This window comes from Ascaphus truei, chromosome 3, assembly GCF_040206685.1.
Source record: "Ascaphus truei isolate aAscTru1 chromosome 3, aAscTru1.hap1, whole genome shotgun sequence".
Taxonomy (NCBI): Eukaryota; Metazoa; Chordata; class Amphibia; order Anura; family Ascaphidae; genus Ascaphus; species Ascaphus truei.
In genome coordinates, this window is record NC_134485.1 from 256,957,451 (window position 1) to 256,984,790 (window position 27,340).

General features: G+C 41.8%; 1 protein-coding gene across 1 annotated transcript in view; it reads right to left on the reverse strand.

Annotated features, from left to right (window-relative positions):
* The window catches only part of COL4A2 (collagen type IV alpha 2 chain), a 237,402-nt gene that overhangs the window by 101,472 nt on the left and 108,590 nt on the right, over window positions 1-27,340 (reverse strand). The window contains exons 5-8 of the mRNA XM_075590709.1: window positions 3,195-3,329; window positions 3,054-3,098; window positions 1,542-1,658; window positions 261-332 (exon numbers count right to left, since the gene is read on the reverse strand). Coding sequence (XP_075446824.1) covers window positions 261-332; window positions 1,542-1,658; window positions 3,054-3,098; window positions 3,195-3,329 — 369 coding nt within the window. The remainder of the gene's footprint in view (window positions 1-260; window positions 333-1,541; window positions 1,659-3,053; window positions 3,099-3,194; window positions 3,330-27,340) is intronic.

Below are 27,340 nucleotides of genomic sequence, written 5' to 3' on the forward strand. Positions count from 1 at the left end.
GAAGCCCAGGCTATTGTTAGTAGCCTTACTGTATGTGTTCATCATGGCCCAAGTGGAAGGTGTTTATAATACAATACAATCAGAAGCATTTCTTAAACTTTACATATAGATTACAAAAATCTTTGATTTATAAATATTCATATAAAGTGACCGTTGTTTTTGATAATCAATATCATCCTAGGACAAGGACATTTTTTTCTTTAGCAAAACATCTAAAATAGATATTATCGCTAACACTTGTTAATAACAAACACACTTACCCTTAGTTTGTTTTTCATATCTGCCGTTACAAAAAAAGGTTCACCTTTTTTACCTTTGACACCTCCTTCACCCTGTAATGTAAACAATAGTTTGATTCGATTTCATTAAGGATTTCTTTATATTTACATTTGAGTCAAATTCAGTACACTTCTGTATGTGTGCATGACTTCTTCAATATGCAGGTGCTCGCTCAGATTAAGGCAGATTTGTTTGGGATTTATGCATCAAATGCTTTTATTCCTTGTAAAAGTAACTAGAAATGGCAACATGTTTATTTTGGGTTGTTGCACTGGTAAATTATAACTCATGTTAAAGATGGGCGAATTTCTTTGGCAAATTTGGATCGGCCGGTTCCTTTGGTCCTCGGATTTCGGCAGTTCAATCTCAAAAATGGCGATTCGCGGTTTGCAGATTTTTTATTATATTACCAATTCAATCCGAGGATTCAACAATCTGTCAATGGGTTGTATCCAATGGTGGCTTTTGATGGATCTGCGCAGATTACAATGGGATTTTGCAGCACAAAGCGGATTTTGGGGGGAATATGCGAGAAAAGCCGGGAAATGGATCTGGGCGGATTCGCCCATCTCTAACTGATACTTAATGAGGGATGAGCTAAAGTATTTGAAAATATATATTAAAAAAATGTTGATTTCAACATATGGCTATTGAGTTAAAATGAAGGATGTTGCCTGTCAGAAAAATACATTATTGTAAAATGCTCTTGTAAGATGATATTGCTGATTAGTACTTTCCTTCTAATAACAATACTACTGTATTTTCTTTTGTTATCCCCCATCTCTATCAAATCTGACTGCCGCTAAGTGTGTCGGAACACTATTACAACACAGTACATTTCTACTGGGGACAAAAATAATCATATTATTTTGTTATACCTCTTGAATTTTCAAGTGTATTTGTACATTTCTACACATTTGTTTTCTCTATTTAAACATAAGAACTAGAAATATATTATCTATATTAGAGAGCATACACTAATTAAGCATATGGCTTGTTGCTTTACTGCACTTTTTAATATAAAATACAGAATCCTTGTGCTCACTATACAATGTTCCAAAAGCTCAATTCTGTATGGTTGGTACATCCCCATTGCATTGACAAAAAATGCATATATAGAAGATTTTGAAGCATTTATTTGCCAATAATTATAAATTATAATGTTGGTAAAAACAAATTGTTTGCTGTCTCTGTATGTGGAACAACAGTAAGTAAAATGCTACACAAAATAATGTTGAAAATAAATAGGATGTGATACTTACAAAAAAGCCCGGTGGGCCTTTGGGACCTGGTGTCCCCGCCTGGCCAGCATCACCTTTTGTCCCATTGCAACCGTCATGACCTGCTTTCCCTCTCGAACCACCCTGTCCTGTATGACCCTGTGCACAGAAGAATTTGCAGACAGACTGTTATAGGCACTAGAGATGTGTGGGCCTATCCCAGGACAATTTATTTTCAGAAATGTGCAGGCATTAAATGTTGGAGTGAAAGCTAATTGTTTACTTAAATATTTAAAAGTGAGCACAATATATTTATCCAATTATTTGTGAATTTTGCCTAATTTTGACTATATTCGTCAGTATAATTGCCCATATCATTCACCAGGGGAACTGCAATATTTGCCAACCGTTTTTGTGAATTATTGGTGCAGGTTGGTAACAATGTGCACTCTCTGTGCAAGATATTTGCAGTCCTTTCTAGCAAAGTTTCATGTGTTTAAAAAAATGTTCACCTGTCGTGAGTGTGCAAAACTGTGCCAAGGTTTCACCCATGTTTAGTTAGAAACCTTGGGTGTGGGCAAGGGCACACATGGTGTCAAGCTCTCACCCCCATCAGCTTGTGCCCATACTTCAAGATCTGACAAATTCACCCAGACTCCTTCATTAGGGCATCAATGTAGATGTGATTTCTATAATCAGTAACATTATTGTAGAGCACTGGGATACTTACTCTACTAATCCCATTGGGATAGCAAATAGCAAAGATGTAGTAGAATAAAGGGAGTAAATATACCTAATGGGAAAGTGGGGGGAAGGGAAGGTGGTTCCCCTGGTCAGCTTGTTACGTATAGGATATGGTAATGATGTAGGTATGGTGCTGTGGCTGGGGTATGAAACTAGCAATCCACCAAAGAGAAAGAACCTAGCTTGAAAAGCACTCAGTTACCAGTAGGGGAGTATATGAATTATAATTAAAAATCATTTTTAATAAGATCCGAGTTAAAATGAAGTGTACAAAAAGACAAACTAAGCGACAAACAAAAGGACTAAAGATATTGCCTAGTTAAGGGCGTGTCAAGACAATTGATACTATATATACGGGATTGTTTCTCAATATATAATAACAACTGACACATTGGTCAGTTTGTAAATTTATACTGTCACAGTAGATTGCAGGATCACAGATTAATCTGGGCAGTGAATCTTGGGTTCTTTTTCTTTGGTTTATTGCTAGAATATGGGAGCCCTCGCAATCTGAATGATAGAAAGCCGCCATGAGAGCACACCCCTCCCCAGTGTATAGGAAAATCAATGAAGAACAAGATGAACAGCACTCCTGTGGTGTTGTGTAAATAATCAATACATTTTTATTATTTACACAAGACCGCTAGAGTGCCATTCATCTTCTTTCTGCAAGTAGCAAAGAAACACATTTCTCCTTGGCTTTTTTATTTACAAATTAATGTATGTGTATACTGTATGTGTCCCCTGATTGTCTTACACTGTATCTGTCACTGCTAGATTGTTAATACCTAGATGTGTTACTTTACTTACAGGAACACCATCGGCTCCAGAAAATCCTGTCACACCTCTTGGGCCCTAAATTACAAAGAAAAGTATTAGCAAACAAACTGGTGTCATTCCTTCTACTGAAAAAAATGATAATATTTTTGTGAAATAATAAAGACATTTTACCATATCTCCCGTTGGTCCGCTCACTCCTGGATGTCCTCGCTCACCCTTGTCTCCCTTACGTCCTGGCAGTCCTGCTATTCCTATCAGCCCAGGGGGACCAGAGGATCCTTGCCCACCAAGGGGTCCTGGTTGTCCCTGGATGAAAGTAAGAAGATGAGAACTTATACATTTCAGTGATGGAAACTGTAAAAATTAAGAGCCTCTTAATACCACAACAATTTTGGGCCATCAGGAAAAAACAACAACCCAGCAGCTTATAAACGACACGAAATGAAACCAATACAATTTCATACAGACCTTGCTAATTCTCTCTCGTTTAGGGGGAGCTTTACTAAGCACTGGCTGGCCTACACCACATCAGAAGATGCGGAATGGCAAGGCACTCCAATGCGATCCGCAAAAAGCTGTACTGTCCTATTTATAGATGGAAGGCTTCTTTGATACAGTCTACATACAGTTGGCACTCTGGAAGACCTATACTATAGCAATAACACCATAGGAATTTAGGCCTAATATGACAATCTATATAATATTTTAATGGGTTAATATTAATTTAATTAAATATGACAATAAAAATGTTTTACTTTTGTGTATTATATTTGTATTTTAAATAGAATATACAATAAAAGTTAATTTGTAATTATTATATTTATTAACAATTTAATTAACACATTAAAATATCATTAAATAATTACAGGCTTATATATAAATGATAACCTTTCCATTTCTTTACATGAATTTTATGTAGCTTTATAGCAATGTAGGTCTTCCAGAGCCGTTACTTAATGCAGGTGCTCAAGGAACTGCGTCCTGGGGTCAGCAGTGTGGCTAACATTGCACACAGAATACCATCTTCTTTTAATATAGGACACCTAACCACATCTTCTTTACACTGATTCTTCCAGACGGCATCTTTTAGAGTCAGACGGTATCTACCAGACGCTTATCAAATATGGCAGTAACTGGAAGGCATGTTGTGGAGCTGGAAGATGCAGAGCAGACCGGACTGTTGGCTACTAAATATCCCCCTTACTCTCTATTCAATACCTACTGCCATTTCCACAGATAAAATGATCATACTGTTTATAAGGAATGACTGTACACACTGGCAGCAACTTGCGAGCAAAGGGATGTAGCCAGGAAATTCAGAGGAACTGTTGGCTAGTCAAGGCTTTCAACTGGTTTGAAGGTGATCGCATTCATGTTTAGCACCAGTGGCCTTAGCCTTTGGGTCGTCTCACTAAGGCCCAGATCCACAGAAGGCTAACTGAAGGCTAATAACGGGCCGTTATCACAATTTGTGACAGCTGTTATTTTCCGTGAGGTTAATGCATACCCACAAAACTAATTATATGCAAAAGCAATGGCTATTGTATATCTCATTAGCATAGGCTTAATGCTGCGTCAAGTTGGCACTAACTTACGTTAACGGCAAATTACAAGTTAAGTATGTCCTATGGAAAGCTGGCGTTACTCCCATCCAGACCCTGAAATATGGGGCTTGCTTGAGAAGAGAGAGAGAAAACTGAACACACCTGAGATACCTGGGGTATTTGCTAATTTAAAGAATTTTAATATACTTTGCATGCACCAGGTATCTCAGATGTGTTCAGTTTTGTGCACAGGTATCTCTCTACGTGTTCTTTAAAGGGGTGTTTGGGGAGGTATATAAGTCACTTGGGACTTTACAGAAATAGGACTGTTTCTTTTCCCCTCTCCTTCACGCTCTCTCCTTCACTCTCCTGCCTCTCTTGTTCTCCTCTCCAATAAAACCTATATTTCAGGTCCCTTACATAACCCATCTCTCTCTCTCTCCCACATCCCCACCTCGCTCTCCCCCCTCCCCAATACACTCAATAACCCCCCAATACACCCAATAATCCACTATAGAATCCTACACCCCCTTTACCATGCGGGGAGGCCTCCGTAGCCACACCGATCCCATGGGCAGATGCATAAATTGTGCGCCAGCCGGGCCCCACTGTAGTCACCGGGACTGGGACAAGTGCCCCATCTCACGTGGGACTGTACAAAAAGAGGACTGTCTCTCTCCTTCCTCTCTCCAATAAAACCTATATTTCAGGTTCTACATGAGTAACGCCACCATTAGGTATGTCTTAACTTACGTCTCGTTAAATTCCTTCGTTAAATGTAATGGACCTTTGTGGATAGGCGTTGTTAGGGGGAACACCTCTTTTGCCTCTGTTTAGCACTAACGGCCGTTACAGTTAACGCAATGCCATTTCCAGATGAAAACAGGACTAAATTAAGTATTATTGAGCTAGAAGAATACAAGTAACACTAATCCATAAGACACCTTTTGGCATTGAAGATACTTAAAGATAAATATGGCTATTTATAGCAGAAAAGAGCAAGCATTGAGAGTAACTAATGAAACATACTGTATTTCAGCAAGAGAATAAAGAAGCTTCATTAGTTTCTTAGAATACTGTATGAAGCATTTATTTCACACTCCAGCTTATTTCTATGATGTACAAACTGTGTATAAGGTCTCCACATGGTGTATTCATTCAAGAGCTTGGCTGGGAGATCCATCAAAGCTTTACACCATTACTTTTATCACCTAAACAATAACAATAAAATGGGCTACATTTGATATTATTACTGTACATATTTATACATACCATGAATAATTTGTAGAGTATTAAATATGTAAATAATGTAGATCCTTCTGGTTCATGCTTGAGAGACTCTTATTTTTCCATGAGTTACAATGGAGTACAATGTAAACTTGAATTAATGTGCTAAAATGGCGTGAAGAACAGTTGAGTGGAGTGACATGCTGTTGGATGCTCTAAGTGTAAAGATGTTACGTTACATCCGAGTACATATTTTGTGTCAGTGCACAACAATGTTAATCCTCCACTTAGCAACACAAAAGCTGCACTAAACTGAAAAACCCAGCATTGTGAAAACTTCTCAACCATTTTAATAGATGCTTCATAGCTTAAAGCAGCAATCTGGTTTCCTTTAAAAAAAAAAGCAGGGGGCTCCGGAGCCGAACTGCGTTAATTTCATCTCGGGGGACCTAATTCCCGAGATACCTCCGTATGGGCACCTTGCAAACCAATAGAAAGCCATGATGTCATCCCTTGCGGCTTCCTATTGGCCCGCATGACCAGGACCTTTAAATCTCCGCAGCTGCTACTGACATCACATACCCAGCAGGCCTAGATTATCCATTGGGCAGAATGGGTACACTGCCCAGGGCCTACAAAGCTCCTAAAGGCCTATGAAAAAGTGTTAGGCCCCAAAAAATCTCAGACGACTCAAAAGTGAGAAAAGAAAACTGCTAAATCAAAAGTAATAATTTGCTTTAATTGAATTACTTTACAAAACCTTGTTATAGTACAATGTAGAATATTGGATATGTGAATTAAAAATAACGATATTAGCTTTGACTTAAGTAAATGTATATTAAACATTTACTTTGCGGCTCTTTTTGTTAGCAAAATCACGGACTACACCATCCAATTTCAATTTTTGCAAGCACTCATTCTCAATGAAGAGTAGTGCAAGTGAAGATAGCAGTTTCTGTCCCATGGTTAACCTAAGACAGTTCGTTACATGTTTCAGCTTTGAAAAAGAACGCTCCCCTTCAGTTTGTTCCAAAAATGGCAAGATACAGTACATTCTAAAAGCAATGTTAACATTTGGAAAACTTGTCACCAAATTGGCTGCTATTTGTGCCCTGCTAATTTCTGCCACAGAGTTCTTGTCTGTAAACATACGTGAGAGCAATAGAAATTCATCATGTATCTATTAATGCCCTTGTTCTAGAGCAGAGATGTGCAAATGTTTCAGTCTGCGCCCCTCTGCCTGCTCTCCCTCCCCTGCTCGCGCCCCCTCCTTACATTGTCTCCGGCGTCAAATGACGCCACAGGGTCACATGACTTCACATTACCATGGCAACGTGACATCACAAGATCCCGTGGTGTTATTTGATGCCGCGTTGACGAACACAAGGTAAAGGAAGTTGTAGAGGCCTTATGTGATCACCAGCATTTAATTTAAATAAAAAAATAAGTGCGCAACCCAAAAAACAACTTAAATGTGTTAAAAGACAGTGTCTAACAGTGAAACAACAGTAATACTAATATTATTATAGACCCCTATATATCGTAATTTACTATGCACACGATAATAGGCACAACCCTACTGTGGAAGTGAAAAATATATTGAACCATAAAAAAACGTAGGTAAATTGGCATATGCTGCTATAATTAAAGAGTGGCTCAGCACTCCAACGAACTAGAGATAAAAGACAAGAAAAAAGCGCAAAACGCAAATAGTGAAGTATATCAAAAATTTGTTTAGTATAAAAGAAGGTAAGTATTCTGCGTACATCAATATGAAAGAACATTCGCATGTACGTGTATCAATACACGAATTTACTACACAGCTGACATCAGGGTGGATATTAGAAGGAGAACTCTCTGGTAAGTAGTCTTCCGCAGTTTCCAGATGTCATCTGGGTCTCTCACGGTGACTGCAGCCTGTGAACAGCATCCAGATCCCTGATGAAGTAGCACTTTATAGCTACGAAACGCGTAGGATTATTCTTTGTTTTATACTGGTACCTTTTTATACCTCCCTTAACATTTTTGTATACCACCTTACAAGGTAGTTATCAAGCATTTTTCTCTGTGTACCATTCCTAAGTTACTCCGCTCAGGTGTATACTGCTGGAGATACGCCCTCCCGTGTGACGTCACACGGAAGCGCGGACACTGAGGTGAACCGTCACTGCAAGTCGCCGGTCTCCTCGACTGGGATGTGAACACCTCTCTGTGTTCTCTTGTTACTAACACACTGGCTGACGGCCACAGAGGAGACTTTCCTCAATCACACACATAGTGTATGTTACCGGACTGAGGACTCTTTCCACCAACGTCACGTGAGTGACCCAGAAGACAACGTAGTGCCTGCCATAGACGATCCTCAGACGATCTGGATGCTGGTCACAGGCTGCAGTCACCGTGAGAGACCCAGATGACATCTGGAAACTGCGGAAGACTACTTACCAGAGAGATCTCCTTCTAATATCCACCCTGTCAGCTGTGTGGTAAATTCGTGTATTGATACACGTACATGCGAATGTTCTTTCATATTGATGTACGCAGAATACTTACCTTCTTTTATACTAAACAAAATTTTGATATACTTCACTATTTGCGTTTTGCGCTTTTTTCTTGTCTTTTATTTAATTTATATGCCTTGGGGAGAGTGCTGGGCCTCTGTAACCGCCGTGCCCCTCCTGGAAAATCTTGTGCCCCCACTGGGGGACGTGCACCCAGTTTGCACACACCTGTTCTAGAGGCCACTTCATCGCTTGACATAGATCTATGAACAAGAAAATGAAACCTTTCATTCAGTGTGGCATATGCTGCTCGCCGTCTTGCCCATCTCAATGATAAGTGCATCCATTATAGGATAAAAGGACTATCTTGGGGGTCTATGATTATGAGAGTGCCCATGGCCTACAAAGACTTTAATCCGGCACAGCTACAAAGGTAAGTATCTTGGGGAGCAGGGGTCCCTGGAGCTGAAATTAACACGGTTCAGTTACCGAGACCCCCTGCTTTCCACCTATTAAACCCCCCCCACATGTTTCATTCCTTTAAAGCAACAATCCCCTGAGAAGTGGCTTATTGGTTATTTTTACTTTGATTAGAGCAGGGTGGGTCCTGTACTGTGAGGTGTGGGGATCCCTGGCTGTTGAGAAATTAATATTTAAAAGTGATAGTGATTTTTGCAAAAGAAAATCAAATATGGTCACCCAATAGGAAGAAGCAGTCACCTCCCGATGATGTTACATGTTCCTATTGTATCACGGAAGTCATATCGTTTCTCCTAGAAAAGCATTCTTGTCTGGAACACCGGGTAAGTTATGGCAAGTAAAAAAGTTACAAAATCCCTCCACCATACAGTAATAAAAATATCACTTGTGTGCACACACCTCTCTAACTGGTCCACTAACCAGCTTTTCCCCATAAATCACTCAGCATACAATGCTTCCACTGCAGAGAAGGATTCTGGGTAATGACATGCAAATGAGCACTCACAGTGTGTCACTTTTTGCTTCTTATCCATTTTAATATGGAGCCCTATAAGCATGTGCCTGGCATATTACACAGTTTTACAGCAAAGGAGTAGGTTAAAGAACTGCATGGTCAGCAAACCTACTTACGGACAGCTGTTTCAACCTTTTGGGTCTCATTAGTGTGGCAGTGTGAAGCTGTTAGTGGCCACAAACCAGGTACACAAGGTAAGTTATGGTGAGTAGAAAAGTGATAAAAAAAACTCTCCACTGTACAGTGTACAGCAAATCAAAATAAAATTTAAGAGCACGTTCACATGTCTTAGGCTGCGCTTATAGTGCTGGCAACGGCGACAGCGACGCAACGTCGCGTCAAAACAAATGTATTGACGCTGTCGCATGCGCTTATAGTAGGCACGACGCGACGGCTTGGTCGTGATCGCTGGAAGTCACTTCAATTTGATTTTTCCATCAACCGCAGCGTGACGTCAGCATCACCATGGTGTCGCCGTCACTATAAGCGCAGCCTTAGACAGGTCCACAACCCAGCCTTTCCCCATTCTCTTAGCATATAATGCTTCCACTGCAGCCAGGGATTCTGGGTAATAAAAATGATTTTATCGTGGCAGCTGAACGTTTTAGAAATAATTGCCTGAATCCTTATAATGAAAAGGGCAATGCAAAATACAGCTCGACCCCGTTATAGCACGATCCGCTACAACGCGGATCGCTTATATATGCGGTGTGAGCGTGGCTCCTGTTTAATAATTTTTTTTTTAAACTACACAAACACACACATATATATATATACATATATATACACACACATACATACACATACACACACATACACACGTCATTTGTTTTGTCTGGGCCATTAAGGATCAAAGGTCACATGGAATCCAGAAGCCATTAGTCAGTGGCTGTTCTTTGCTGTGTCCCCAGTTGTCAGCTTACTAGTCACCCATGGCAACCTGGGCAAGACATGCTGTGCTGTCACTGGCTTGGCAGGGAGACTACTTTTCTTTACTTCCAGTTTGCATTGATATCTAATGGAGCAACTGCTCTCAGAATTACAATGTAAATATGTCCACATAAATGCGTTAAGAAAAATAGCTGGCAACCATGGAAAATCTGACAGCAAGTGTACAGTGATTTTTCCGGGGTTTTAAGTGCAAGTGGGGATCTGTACTGTAATAAATGCAACTTTCTAAACACATTTTAAAGTAGGGGCTAAGTTGAGTTAAATAAACATTGTCTGATCAGACATCATTTAAAGTTTACAATAAAATGATTTCATTTAGCAGCACATTCTAGTTGCCTCTGTGTAATTTTGAGCAGCATTAGGCAGTAATGAGATTAAGCTTATCGGAAGTCGTGGATAAAAGGCATACACTGGCGACACACTTTATTCGAGCTCGGCTAGTCCCACGAATTTGGGTATACCCGGGTGTATTGAGGTTTGTGACTGTTTTCTGCCCGAGTGCATTGAGGTATTTTCCAAGCAGGGATTGAAGCATTTTATTCCCGCTGGCTGCAATACTGCACAGTATATATATATATACTGCATTACAATTCATGAATTTATGCCATCTGGTAGACACGCGAAGCATTGCAGCCTATTAAATCCTAATCATTATCATTTAACAGATCAGCCGCCCGTCAGCCAGGCATGAACCCAGGCTGGGAAGGCAAACGCAACGGGGCTTGTCAGAGGTGAGGAGCGGCGCATTCCAGGTATCTGCCAGGTACATACTGGGTATTTGCTCGAATAAAGTGTGTTGGTGCAGTAGCTGAGTCAAATCACTCACTTCAGTTTTTATTAAGACCTAATGTACCCCAAACTTACACCTTGCCTTGAAAACATCATCAATTACAAGAATGACAGGCCCCTGGGAGTCAATGTAAGGAAGTAATTTTAAACAAGAAAATAAGCTGGCATTCACTGAAATCAATCACTTCCACATTCATCACACACACACACACACACACACACACACACACACACACACACACACACACACACACACACACACACACACACACACACACACACACACACACACACACACACACACACACACACACACACACACAGCCCCCTCAGTCTGTCACTGTTACACACACACACACATCAAGGAGAACTGGGAGAGAGTTATCCCAGCTCTCCCCTCAGGAGGATGCGGAAAACCTGATCGCAGTGGCCATTTAAAAAAAAAATCCCTGTTATAACGTGGCCTCATTCTGTGGCGCCCGAGCACCGTGTTATAACGGGGTTCAGCTGTACCACATAATATGCCATACGGGTTATGTAAAGAGATAGTTTGTGACATTCAGAGCTGTTGCAAAGCAGTTTCTTACAAATAACAAGTGTAGCAAAGCCCCCCTCTTACCTCCGGGCTGTGTGAGGGAGGGAGCGGCTCCGTGGGGAAGATTGCGGCTGTGTGCAGTTGCCGCCGGTTTATCGGGTCGCCGGAGCTCAGCGGTGGTACCTAATAGACGTACCGCCATCTTGTAGTCTGTCGCGCATGCGCAGTGCTATATACTGCCGCGGCCATCAGGAATAGGCTTAGTGAGGGGACTACAAGTTCCAGCAGCCTCAGGGGCTGCTAGACATGTGTTGCAGGAGGATCAATGGGGCTCCTGGAAGCGCGGAGGAGAGAAGTAGTTACATTTGGTGCGCTGTGACACCACGCCAGTTGGAAGAGGAGCAGGTAGTAGTGTCCAGTGCTTCCCTGGACAAAGACAGATCTCCACCCTTAGGCCCCAACTCACAGTACGGGTTGGCTGCTACAGTGAAAGCACCTAGTTAGGGACCTTTCCCCAGTAGCAACATATAGTCAGGTACAGCACCGGTGTGACACCACGCAGTGACTGCGGCCTGTGTTCCGGGACCAGACCATCTCAGTGCAAGAGTCTCTTGTGATATTATCCACGCCGGAATTCACCCCACGCGGAGGGGGACGCCATCGCGAATGACGATGCTGGATCAAGCGGATCCCTGCTGTTAAGTCGGTCACACAGGGTACTGGAGTACCCGGCAGGTACCTCAACTAAGTGCACGCACACTACAAGGGATAGCGCTATCTCCAACACTTTGGGTGGGCCTTGACATTGGGAAGAAGGGACATCAGGGTATTGGTGCATGGCACCCAATGTACTTGGGGACACTCACTGGTGGTATCAGGTTGGGGCCTATATAACAGTGTGATACAGGGTACCGGGGTCTGCATTCAGTAAAGGTTGTCATTATATACCTGTTTGTGTGTGTGTATCATCATTATTGTTACAGTAAGGGGTCTATCCCTTACAGGTGTAGGCGCTGCATCAATATGAAACAGAATCCTCCTAGGTTCCCAGTGGTGGAGGCTCAGGCCTCCTGGTTACCAACAGGTAATAGCAGCACTGCTAGTTCCTTCCCGGGTACGGGGGAACAAGGGCTACACAAGTTATCTGTTCCCGTGAGAGAAAAAAAAGTTTAACATCAATAGTTCTCTGAGGTAAAATATTTGACTGGAACATTGCACAATGAAGCATGTGATTCTAAAAGAAAGGAAATGTGCACCAGTGTTTTCCACATGTTTACATAAAGCAAACTATTTCAGATGTTATAAAAAGTGACATGCATTATTTTAGAAGCTTTAAACAGAAAACAGTCTGGAAAGAATAGAAAGAATAGAAATAAACAGTAGAAAACCATATGTACAAAACCACATAACAAAAAAAAAACATATGTAGAACTCGCTTTAACCCCGATGAAGAACTGAGAGGTTTGGAGGCTTGTAACATTTCAACTAGTTGTTGGACCAATAAAATGTATCATATCACCTTCTCCCTCTCCTTCCTTTGTTATTTAACCCTTGGCTGTGCTTTTGAAACACATATTGTACTCACTGTATGTGGGGAACACTGTATAGAATATGCTAATTGCGTATTCTCCGTGCAAAAAGGTAAAAGAGGACATTTCGAACTGGGACTCAATATGGTTATTCCAAAATAATTATTCCATGTTTTAAAGCTATTGTTGCTGCCTATATATGGTGAATTAGGAAGCCAAGGCTTAGATTAGATTTACTACAGTGAGCAAATCTGGAACAAATGTATTAATTTAACATCCATATTCTGTATGCATAATTGTATGTATAATTGCGTGCACAAATTGGTTAAGTAACTTCTGCCCCTCAAGCTGTTAAAAAGACACCGGGTGACGGGAGTGAGAGATCTGTTCTCCAAGGCTGCATCCCCTCTTCCTGGGTACGCAGAAGTACTGACTTTACATGTGAGTAAACAACTCACCTTTTTTATATATTTAAAAAAAACAAAAACTTTTAAGAAATTAGGAATTACACATAATATGTGTTTCTTCCTCCACATTCGAATATAAACCTACTATTGGCTGCTGAGTGCCTGGAGGAAACCAGTTCCATCTGCAGTGCAGAGAGTCCTGGAGTGGGGTCCATCCAAGCATACTCAGAGCATCATTATTTTTTCCTGTAAAATGTGAGTGTATTACCAATCACAGATCCAATCTATGAAACAGTGCAGACATACTACCCTATGTTTGTTTCTTCTTTTTGTCTCCTACTGTATTCTGCGCCTAGGTCATTCTGTTCTCATTTGATATCTACTCAGCGCTTGTGGTGTTGTGGCTGCATTTCAGGGACAGATAATTAAGTTATTATTGGTGAGCACCTCCTTTGTATTATATTACAATATATTGTTTTTATATGATAATTAATTTTACAGTTGCGCTGTCTTATCTGTGTATATATATATATATATTGTGGCAGGACGGCCTCGCGGCGGGGTCAGTAAGACGCTAGACACGATGGGAAACGTTAAACACTAGTGGTTTATTAGCCACAACCAAAATAAGTAGGGGTGCACTGTCCCTTTAAGAAACTACTTTCTTGAAAATTAAAGCCTAGTCCCGTTAGGGACACTAACTCACTTCTTGAGCCCTTACTAACAGGACAGCCAGCTAATCTGGTCATGCCCAAAACATGCTACACAAAGGATAACCGATACGTATAAGAATAAAGTCTTATGTTTTGCCGCTCCAGTAGCAAACAGGAACACGGTTCCGGGGAGCAGGCTGTGTCCAGCCTCGCAGCGATCTGTATCTGTATCTTTATCCTGGGTTGGGGTCCCAGCTGGTCCCAGCAGCAAAGCTCCTCGCAGGACTGGGGGACCAGAGCAGCAGCTGCTACGGCTTCCTAGCCGGGAGAAGTCTCTCCACCCTCACTTGGAAAAACAAGCTCACCTTGTGTGAGCAACTTCCTGCTTTTTAAAGCACTTGTTTCACTGATAGTTCAGCCCCTGTTTAATCAAGCTGCAGGTGTGCTTCTTTCTGTCTGAGGAGATTAACACTCTGTGAACTGGCTGCAGCGTCTCTCCATTCACTATTCCAGCCTACTGAGTTAGTGACTCTGTCACAATATATATATATATATATATATATATATATATATATGAAAATAAAAGACAGCGCCCTTATTAGCATACACCTATAACCCTGCAAAACAGACCTCTCACTGCAGGATGATATACCCAGCACAGATATATGACAATGCTTCTAGATTAGCAGGAAACCAAGCAAATAGCAATATAAAAAGTGGATAAACAAAATTGTGAAAAAATATATAAAAAAATGAAAAATATAATAAAAAATGTATGTTGGCAACAAAAACAATAAAAAAAGAAAAAATACCTATAAAAATTGTGTGTAAGTCTCTTTTGTGTTGTTGACAAAAATATATAATCAATATAAAATGATGTCCATACAAATCCTTAAAAATGAATTAGAAGTCCTGGGCAGCTTAATTCTTGGGATCACCAACCTCCCAACGATACCTAAGAAAAAAAGAAGAAAGAAAAAGCGCCCGATCCTAGTGTAAATTCAGATTTAAAAGGTTTTAATTAACATGAACAGACGATTGCCAACTCACACTTTGTCAGTTTAAAATAAGCAATTGCTTATTTTAAACTGACAAAGTGTGAGTTGGCAATCGTCTGTTCATGTTAATTAAAACCTTTTAAATCTGAATTTACACTAGGATCGGGCGCTTTTTCTTTCTTCTTTTTTTCTCATATATATATATACATACATACAGGTGGAGCGAAACATGTCAGTGTGACATACTGTTGGTGATTAAATAGTTTTTTACTTCCACCTTCTTTGCTGGCTGATTTTTTGTGGTGCGGCGCCTTTTGGCGGTCTGCCAACATTTTCCCACTGTTTACACTCACTGTGCAACGCATGCTGAACTGATGCCCTGCAAGTTTGTAACTCTATGGACTCAAGAAGAAGACATCTTCATATGAGTAAAACTCAATTATTCTGGACATTCTTGTTTACTCTGGAGGTTTCTCTAGGCGCTGGGACACATAGGACTCATCGGATCTCTAGACAGAAGAAGAGTCTAGTCCAACGCTGTCCTCCACAAAATACATACAGTTTATGTTACTTCTCATATACTTGCTAACAGGGTTAGGTTTTTCAAGATTATTTTATCTACTATTGAAGGATTTCTGTTATTCACATACATAACTCTCATCCGTCACAGAGTGTTTCCCATTCCCTAGAGCCTGAGTTCTCCCTACCCAGGGAATTTCTATCTTTGCAATGTGGGAGGTTCAATGTTATACGGCGAATACATTAAACTTAAATAATAGATTACATTTAAGATAATCGAGAGAGATGGGAAGATATAATAGAGTAAGGAAACAATAAAGGTATGTGTTGGCCTATAGCAGGGGTGTGCAAACTGAGGGGCGTGCCACCAAGGGGGGCATTGGATTTTCTAAGGGGGCACGGCATTTACAGAGGCCCTGCGCTTCCCCAAAGGCATTTAAATTAAATGCCGGGGGACCGTGCAAGGCCTCTGTAAATGTACTTACTTTGGCTTCCAGCTACGCGTTGCCATGGCAGCGTGATGTCACATGATCACGCAGCGTAATTTGACACCAGAACCGAGAAGGGAGGGTGGGAGATCAGGCAGGGGGGCGCAGACTTTAAAGTTGCCCTGGCCTATAGTATAGTAAGTAGCAGCAATGTGCTGGAAAGAAGCAGTCACCCTTGACCCTTTGCTATAGGTTGGAAGCTGGGTACCTCCGGAGAAGAGTATTACACCTCTCGGGGCCCCTGCTTCCCAAGATACTTACTTGGGAAGGTGCTGCTGGTTACTTGCTGGTTGTTTAAAGGCCTGCATTATGCAGGCCTTTAACCAACCCACATTGTAAGCTGTGGAAGGATATAGTTATCCCCTCGTTGGGATGTAATCTCAGAGGTTGGTATTTGTATATATGTAGCCAGGTACCCCCTGGGCTACTAATGAACCTACCTAACACATAAGCCCTGGCAGTGTTAGGGTTAAATCTATGCTCCTTGCTGCTGCTGTAAACAACTCCATTGAGTGACAGGGGGAGTGTGCCTAAGGTCTGGGTACTGCCCTATCAGGGTCTCAGACCTAGGACCCTCCCCTGGGTACAAAAGGGGCTGCAGCCTAAATTTAGTTCTGTTCAGAGTTGGAAGTGTGGAGCCAGGTCTCTGGTTCCTCTTCCTTCCCCTCCCTCAGGGGAGTGGGATCAGCTACCCCATATTCCACCAGGGAGTATGGGAGTCAAGGATAGACCTTTGGGCCTCAAGCCCTGGGGGTTCAGTCCAGGGACAAGAGAGTGTATATGTTGGTATACTACTGTGATGTACTGATGGAAGAATTAAGAACCATTACTTGTGTTATACTCTTGCCTGAGGCTGCAGTTTCTTCAGGGAGGGAGTGAGTGTTTTCCACAGGGGACTGCATCTATTCCTATAGGCACTGTGGGAATGGAGGCGCTGCAACACCGAGTGAAAGCTGTCAAGATCCCTAAAAGCCTGTCCTGATTATCCCCAAACAAAACCGATGGATGCTCAGAACCTCCTGTGAGCCATACAGGCAGCACCTTCACCAGGTAACCGCAGAAAATCTCCCTTAGGGTAGGGGCAGATGGGTTACATATATGAAAGATATGGCAAAACCATAGTTTAACCTGGTTTTAATACAATAAAAAATTGCATATTGCCCATAACTCTGAGATAACATTCCAACGAAGGGTATAACACGCCCAGCAGTATCAGTGCCTGATCTTTGTTTTATCCAAATGCCCGATCAAGAAGATATTCCGTGAGTGTGGTTCATAGAGTGGGTATTGCCCCTTTACCTTACAGGTCACACAATCTGATTTTCTTTATCCTGTGCGCTATACGGTTGCCTTCTCGGATATCTGCTATTTTTCTCTCTGGGTGAGAGATCCAAACCTCAGCTGCAGGGACAGTTTAGTTGTATGCGATTGTATGGTCACTTTTATACATTTTTTCCTTACACTATTGTGCGCTGTTCTAGTTTTCCTTTTCCAATATTGAAGTAGCAACACACCCTAACTAACCTCCATTGTTTTTACATGATTGGACCCTGGGAGTCTGGAATCTCACTATCTTCAGCTCCAGCAGAGGGGGGGGGGGGGAGGGGGGCTCCCATGGCACTTGTTTTTTATGTTACCGGTAATACTTCCTGTTTTTTAAAGGGGATTTAAATGGCCGTCCATCAGGAAGCTGCACCCAATGATGTTGCAGCGTCCTATTGGCCTGAGATTTGGCAGATATTTGGTTTCCCCTGTGGGAGATCAAAACCAGTTAACTTCACTGGTAAGTATGTCGAGACTAGAGGGTCCCCGCAGCTGAAAATAGTGGGAGTTAGCTCAGGAAGATTCCAGAGGGCTAAAAATATCCGTAGGGGGAACCGGTCCAAGCATCAGAATACTTAAATGTTAAGAAAATAAATTCAATTAGGTTTCATTCAGTGTTATTAGATTACCATAAGGGCAAAATGACTACTTGTGTTTATGTATATACATTTATCATTCGTATAGTTTTTTTTTAAATAAACATCATTGGATAAACTTATTGGAACAAGTGTTTTTTTCCTTTCCTAACAAGCCACTTACAAAGGCAGAATGTATGGGGTATTTGCAGTAAAATCTTTGAGCCTCAGTTATTTAAACACGTGTAGCCAGGTCACCTGATGGCTACTATTCTGCTCTGTACTGGCAGTAAACCCTGGTACAATCAGGTTGCCAGTACTTGATATGGAGCTGCACTTGAGTGAAGGTGGGTGGCGGTGACATCAGACCTGGGCATGACTAATCATGAGCCAGACCTGGTGTCCTCCTCCTGACAGTACTTAAGGGCAGGACCACCCTAAATATAGAGGTTGTCCTTCCCCCACTAAGGCAGGCAAGTCACACAGTGGAAAGGCTGTGATTGGGCCTTCTCCAGTCCTCTTCCCTTTGGGGGAAAGTGTGTGGACCTTACCTCTGCCTGTGCTAGGGAGGTGGGTAAGAGGTAGGACGGCTGCGTGTGCTCTTGGCCTGTTGTGACGGTCCAGGGACCATCCTTCAGCGAGAACTGCGAGACTGCATTGGGCAGAACCTGCCTTGTTCCTGTAACTACACCTAAAAGTAATAAACCGTTCCTGTTTGCATATACCCCCTGCCTGGTGCATGACCTTACTGGGGGGAGGTAATAGTTTCTACCATGGGAGATCACCTTCAGTTCTTGGAGCCTATCTGCTAAAGAGAAATGTGGGGTATGAACCCCAGAAGCCTAGTCCTGTGCCCCACTACCAGCGATGGAAGACCTGATGTTGCCAACAGGTATCATGCACTACATGACCTGTAATGGCGAAATCTCCCACCAGGTGGGGGAAACACCATTACACACGTCTTAAATTAGTTCTAAATGGCAGAAGAGACGTTACTGTTTCCCTATTTCCAAATGATGTTTTTATGTACGGCTGCGCTCTCAAAGAGCCAGCAGGTGGAGCTCTTTAGCAATCAAGTTTTGGTTAGTTTTAAAGTGACTTTTTGTCTATACACTACATCATTTCAGCAGACTGTACAAATTGACAAGCAATGTACCAAAGCAATGTGGAAAGGCAGCGGGATGTTAGGTTGTATGGGGCAGAAGAAAGAGGTGTGGTGACGCCACTTTACAGATCAGCGATTAAACCTCCCATAGGCCCAGATTCAGGAAAGGGTGCTAAGCTTTAGCACGCCTCAGCTCTCATTGATAAGAGTGGGATTTAAGGCGTGCTACATTTTAGCACCCTTTTGTAAATCTAGGCCCAGGGGAAATGTGAGGAAGTACAGTACTTCTTTGCGGAAAGGGTGGTGGATTCGTAGAATAGTCTCCCAACTGAGGTGGTTAGGGCTAAAGAAGTAAGGGACTATGCTTGCGATAGACATAAAGCTATCCTAAGTACGAAAGACAACCAGTAAGGTCTGAGGTATTATAACACATAGGAAAATAGGCACACAAGGTTCTTTCCTGCCATCAAATTCTATGTTTCTATGGCACTTTGAGGTAAATGTACAAAGTTGAACTAGCCAGGTTACCGCTCAGTGACTTGTGATATGGGTGTACTGCCTTTAGAGGGAACACTTGTTCTATCATTTGCCTTTTCAAATAAATGTATCAATGCAACCGTGTCAACGTTTCAAATGGGTGAACTACAAAAGGGCAATCATCGTTTTGACATTGTTCAGTGTGTCCCGGGGTTAATAACTTGAGCTAGGAAATGACACAATTGTCAGGCTTTGTTGTTCCAGAAAGGAAACCGTAAATATAAACAGGGAATATTCCTCTTCCAAATCTCAGAACTGCATGTTTTTTCTGCTGCCAAAAAAGTCTAAAATCACACCTAGTTTAGTCATAACAAACATTAATAATAAAACTACTAGTGAATATGAACAAAAATATTTAATTTAGGCCACATGATAATTTATTTTACGTTTTCTATTTTATATATTTCCAAATATTTCACTGCTGAGGTTCTCTTTATACAGTATATGGTGTAATGAGAAAGACATTGTTCTAAATATATTGAATAGTTCCAGCAAGATAAATGATTAGCGTGGACTAGAGCAGGGGTGCGCAAACTTCCTGCGATGCGCCACCCTGCGTGCTCTCTCCCTGTATCGTGCCCCCCCTTACCATTAATGCGGTGATGCCTGGCCCGAAGCTGGTTCAATTCAGGTGAGATACAGAGGACTCGCGCTGAAGAGCGTGGGGCCTCTGTAACCGGCGCACCCCCGAAACAAAATCTCGCGCCCTCCAGTTTACGTACCCCTGCACTAGAGAAGAGAATTTAGAGGGCGTTGAAGCCTTTGAATAAGTCAGATAAACCATTACTAAAGTGACAGGACCAATTTCTCCCCTCTCTCTCCTCTCTTGCAAAAGCCTTATTTCAGGGTCTGGATTTGTAGTTTTGAGAAATTTCTCCAATTCCTTTAGCATCTAGGATAATTTTATTTATCCCTGTGAGGCTTGGCAACATATTTAATGGAAACACGAATTGTTTAAAAGATCACGACATTTTTTGCGAACACGTTTGGGATCGTTTTGCACATTTTTATAGACAACCCTTACATTGCCAGAGAGTCCTAGAATTGTATTTGTCCAGTCAACATTGTGTGTGTGTTGCATGTATAAAACAAAGGTGCAAATAATAATGTGCTATATTTCAATTACATCTTTTTATGATATGATGGTAAACATCACTGCCAGTGTAAATATTTCTAATCTCCCGTTTCTCTCTCCTTTGTGTCCTCGCTCTAATTTTACACTTGATAGTAGAACTGTAACAGTGAGGTCATAATTTCCAGTCCATATCTGTGCTTCTGACAGCAATGTAGATATGACCATACAGTATGACCTTGTGGATGCAGGATGACCTTGCTTATCAAGGTGCCTGTCGCTGTGCATTGCATGTATTCTATTTTCTCCAAGTTCACCAATCTGCCAAACTTCACTTTTTTCTACTAAGTCATAACAGACACTATTTTGCTAATGGCCACATTTGACATCATGTTCCGAGTCTTTTGTTTTTTCTCTCTCCCCATGGTCTGTTCTCAGTAAATATGGGATACAGTTTCATATCCTACATTGTATCGTGACTTCAGAGCCTTTCACCACTGGTGAAGTCAATAAACCCGTGCTTGTTGTTATGCTCTTTGATAAAGTGCGATCCCTCGCACGAAACATGTCAGAGTGAACTTTTTTTTGCTGTTTATGTGCCAATAAATTTATAGTTTGCTGATCCAGAGGATTCCCGGTCTGTTTCACTGACGTAGGCAGCTGCACCGCCTTCTTCTCTCCATTTGTTTTTTGTTGTTATACAAGGTGGAAGATTTATTGATATGCAGTATTACATTTTGTAAATTACAAACTCTTCGAGTATACTAATGTAGGTAATTCACATACTGACTGCTTGCTACTGTATGTAAAACAATTTCTTCAAAGTACAGGTGTAGCAGGGTCATCCCTGACTACTATTCTGCCCAATGGGCTTGCAGTAAACCCTAGTACTATCAGGTTGCCAGTAGTTGGTATGGGTTTTCCCCCCTCACCTTTGGTACTGCACTTGAGTTAGGAGTGGTTCCTTCCCTCTAAGGAAGGCAGGTCACACAATTGGGAGCCTGAGATTGTGGCCTTACCATGTGCTCTTCCCTCTGGGGAAGAGTGAGTGTGGACCATACCTCTGCCTCTGCTAGGGAGGTGGGGAAATGCTAGGACAACTGCGGGTGCCCTTGGCCTGTAGTGACGGTCAGGGACCATCTTCAGTGATAGCTGACCTGACAGACTGTATCCGGCAGGAGACTGCCATGTAACTGTTACTGCAGAGTGTAGTAATAAACCCGTTCCTGTTTGCAATATACCTCCTGCCGGGTGCGTGAACTTACTGGGGGGAGAGGTAAAAAGTTCTACCGTGGGAGATCACCTTCACTTCCTGGAGCCTACGGCAGATGGAGGCGCAGCACTGCTAAAGAGATATGTGGGGTATGAACTCCAGAAGCCTGTTCCTGTGTCCCCACTACCATCGGCGGATGACTCAGCCCTCCTGTTGCCAGAAGGAATATGCACCACACGCACTGTAATGGCCCCCTATCTGCGATTGGGTAGGGGAAACACCGTTACACAGGTCTCCTCTAAGGGCCGTTCTATAGTAGCGGGGCTACGCTGTGCACGCGCTCGGCAGTTATAGATGGCTGAGGTTAGTCAGCCCTTCTATACAAGGGGCGCGCGCGCGCACGGCAGGGAGCGGGGAGCTTACAGACAGTGGCGAAAATGGGGAAAATCATCTTTTCGCGCCGCTACCAGCGCTGAATGTATGTATATGTGTGTGTGTATATATGTATGCATGTGTATGTATTTATATTTGTGTGTGTATGTGTGTATGTATTTGTGTGTCTGCACAAATTTAATAAATAAATATTTTATTTTTACCAATGTTTTTTTTTTAATAATAAATTACACATGCACACACACACACACGCACACACACGCACACACACGCACGCACGCACGCACGCACACACACACACACACACACACACACAAACACTGTACCTTCACAGCTCTCACAGTATACTTACAAAAAGCATGCGGCACGTGCACACGCCTTTGAACAGGCACGCGCGCGTGCACGGCCGCACACACTATATAACAGCCCTAAGACAGAGATACAAAGTAGAGCTCTACTCACACGTTCATAATGCAATTCTCCATTTAATTTGACAGCCAAGAACAGTGTAAAGACACCATTTCAAGTCCAGATGGATCCACCTGATGGAGATATATTTGTGCTTCTACTTTGCATCTAATAAATGTATGTACTGTATGATTGAGCCAAGCTGCGTATAGTGGAATTAATCTGAAGTGCGACAGGACGTGTTGCTTTTCTCTCAGAAAATGAGCCAACCTAGCATAAACGATACATATACATAATACACTGTATTAACATTGTAGAACACAATGCAGTAAAACCCTTAGTAGCCCAAGAGGTCGGCCAATATGCATGTTATGCCTTTTTGTGTTTTATTTTTAGGGTGTTTGTTTATGAGGTGTGTGAACCATTTTGGTGGCTGAAAGCTTTCCTTTCCAGTGCATTGGTAGCCTCGGGGATAAAAGGGGTGTCATTATTTTGTGTCATAGGGTTTTCTACACATATATAATATAATTACATACCCCTCAAGCTCAATTTTAACGAAAGTTTTAAATGGGATGTAAGAAATCCTATTACACATTTTACAAGCAAGGTTTTGACTCCATTTTAACTCACCTGAAGTTAAATTGCCACATATTTATCGCAATATTTAACGGCAATTTTATTTTTTTTATAATTTTTTACATTTTATGTAGATAGACATTTGAGTAAATAAAGTGATATTTGTGTGATATAAAGAGGTATTCCTTTTTTTTCTGTGTGCCATATTACCTCAAGTTTAAAGGTGTTTTGTGAATCTAGACTAGTGTTTTTCAACCTTTTATTCTCTCCGGGCGCCCCTAACCACAGTGCTCAGTTGCAGAAGCACCCCTACAACAGGACAGGGCCACAGAAAACACAGGACAGAGAGAAGGTCACAGGAGACAGAGGCAGACAGACAGAGGGGGCAGGGCATCACAGAAAACAGAGAGACACAGATACACCGACAGACACACTGACAGACACAGACAGACACAGACAGACACAGACACACAGACAGACAGACAGTCACACACAGACACACACAGACACACAGACACACACACAGAGACACACACGCAGACACATAGACAGACAGACACACTGTAACCTGCTTTCTCCTCTGCTTGACCACACCCTGCAGGCTCCTGACACCTCCTCCTGATTGGCTGCACTACCCAGCAGCAGCCAATCAGGATTTTTAAAAGTGTTTTTACAGTATGTATATAGACATATTTGTTCATGCTATCTGAATTTGGGATATACATTTTCCTGTGTCAGCTCCCCCATTTTTGTTAAGGGGTGTCCATTTTTGTTTAGAGGTGTCTATTTTTGTTTAGGGGTGTCTATTTTATTTTATTTTACACACAAGGAGTCTGAGACAGATACAAAGCTTTATCTTTTGCCATTTCGTTCTCAATGGGATCCTGATTTTCTGTTATGTGGATGTTTGTACAGTTCGATTATATTTATATTCCTACCAAAGAGATCTCCAATGTAGGTTCATTTATTATTTAATGTGAGAGGGATTATTAGTCTTCTATTAGTTTTTGAATTTACTAAGTCCATGCATTTAGTCAGAGTGTTCTCTGCACATATATTCCTTGCTGATCTGTTCACAGAGAACAGTGACGTCATCCCTGAGGACAGCCAATGAGGCATGAGCCTGTATTGCTGCAGCATGGTTTCTAGTTGGACTGATTACTCATTCCTGACACAACGGATTTTGTTGGGACTAATTACAAACACTATTTAAGAGATGGGGAACAGACCCAGTCAGTACTTTTATTGAGCCGGTGGAAGCCGTTTTACGGTGAAACGCTTTTCTCTAACTTCGTTCTTGGATTGTCACGAGGAGGCTTCCATAGTGATTCGGCGACACGCACTTTTTCCAGCTGAGCAGCTTTCTTCACACCGGACGTGGAGGCGAAGTACTAGAGCTTGCTAGAGTCGAGCTGGACCCTTTGTGTTACTGACACGGACTTTCCCTACATGTGAGTGTACATTTGTTGTCATTCTAATAAATTGTCATTTTGATTTTGTACACTCGCTCCCATCCCTTTTCTGGGTTTGGTGGAGACCCATGGAAGTGACGTCTCCCAGCTATCAGAAAACGGCTTAGCAAAAAGTTATGGATGAATAGAGGACTCTACTAAGAGGCTACACCTGACAAGAACCCTTTACGAGCCTGTACTTACACATGGCCGTGTAAGTAGTGTATTTATATTTATTTTTAACCCCCTCACTGCTGGTTTTCAAGTCTCACCCTCTTTTAAGTAATTGAGGGTGTGACCATTTGTGGGCTCCATTTAGGAGTTTAATGATGTTTTACCGCTGACTCCTGCTCCCCCCTTCTTCTCTGTTACCTCCTCCTGATTGGCTGCTGCTGGCTAATGCAGCCAATCAGGATAGAGGAAACTGTCCTGCTCTCTCCCTGCTCTGGGAGATTGAGGAAATCCCGCGACCCCTTGTGATCCTCTCACAGAACCCTAGGGTGCTAGAACCTATGCACCCTATACAAACTTTAGATGGCTAGTGGGGTGTTTGCAACAATGTACTTAGCATTATTTGCCCTTTAAAACATTCACAGGAAGGGCCACACCGGGATTTTCGGTACTCTGTAATAATCAGTGAGCATAACCCGCTCAGTCTCCTTCTATCAATGGACAGGCGAAAAGAAACCACTTTAGATAAGATCAAGGGATGGCGAGAGATATTGAGAGCTCATGAAAAAGATAGAGAAATGAATACCAGGGGTAAAGGAGGTTTTGCAGCAACGATACTTTACTGTACAATGATTCCTTCACATACACACATCATGCTTTTTAACTAACCAGCAAAGATTACCATTGACATTCAAAATCCCATTTCATTTATTTTCCTCAAGGATTAAGATGTTAAATGTACTATTTAGTTTCATTTCAAAAGTATGTTGTATTGCAAAACAAATATAGTTAATTATGATGAAATATGTAAAAGCGCAGATTTGAATATTCAACATTTGTGTTACACAGCAGCTTTATAGTATTTGTTGCATATTCTTAATTTGTAATCTCTCACACCTGTTTTAATTATAAAAAGGAGTGGGCAGGATTGCTGCTTTAAAGCTGCAGACCAAGCAATATCCTAGATGTGTATTTTTTTTAAAAATAAATCAGTTCTGTACTATGAGAAAATACTTGTAGTATTTTTAAAAAAACAACAACTCTGAATTACGTTTTTTAATGTACAGTATTATAACATAACAAGCATTTTTTGGTTTCTATAGCAACCATTTACAAAGTCACATCCCCTTCCTCTTCTGAAACAGGCTCTGGCACACTCCTTTTTGAGCCCTGCCCTCTCTCTACCAGTGCACCAATTGTATCTAGTGACTCCCTGGTCACATGATCTTCCCCACAGAACTTTGCATCTTTGGTCTTCTGCTGCACTGACAGCCATTTAGTGACCCCCCAAGCCGAATCTTCGCCGATCGATCACAGAAGAATGGATCGATCGACAACTTAGTTAATTACTTATCATTGTGTGGATTGTATTGATGCACATATTAAAGGGAGGGGGAGGGGAAGGGGAGGGGGGAGGGGAAGGGGAGGGGGCGGGAACCCAGCAGCTTGGATTGCTGCATTAAGCCAACATCAGCAATTCACTGAGAATGACTCTGCCAAGCCAATTGTATTGCAGTAGTGTGTGGGAGTGTTCTCAAAATCCCAAGAATTCAAGAAGTTTCACACAGATGTTTTCTGTCAGCAGGCGTTGGAAGCACACAGCGCTATAGTACATCTGTACTTTTTTGATATTTGTGAGAACATTCTTTTCTCCCCAAAGTGCTCCCTGATGAAAAAAAAAATTAACAGCCCCAATAGCCAGGATGTTAGCCTCAGTGTCTCACAGTAAGGAGTACATGGATGACTCAGTTGTTGAGGATGGGAAATGTACAAATCCCTCTTGGAAAAGAAAAAAACTGCAGCATGACTATTTTCATCTCAGAGGAGCACATTTTTCTTTTACTCTAATTGGTGAATATAAAGTAGTAACTGCAAATGTACAAGTTGCCGGCTGCGATTATGTATAGGCCCGTGCCAGATACACTTTGGGAATGCATCCTCTTGACGTATTTCAAACACAATTTTATTACAACTTGTTTTGAAGTTTCACACAACTCCGCTATCAAAATGTCCCATTCACATTATAAATTAACTACAGCACCAAGGGAGGGCATACTGCCTTGTCAGGATGACGTGAGCACCTTTGTTGTATAAACTATTGAAATAGAAAAAGAAACCTATAGAACAGGTACATACAGCATGCAATTAAAAAAACTAAAAAAATTGTGCGTGTGGATTTGAACATATTGAAAAAAATATGCGTGCAGCATACACACGCCGCATAGTCCACAGCAGGCACGGTCGCCCTGACGCCAAAAATGTTCCCCCTGGCGCCTTTGCTATGATCAGTGATGACACCTGATTGACAGGTCAAGTCACCGCATCGCAGCTCAGTGAGGGGAGCGGGGGGAGAGAGCA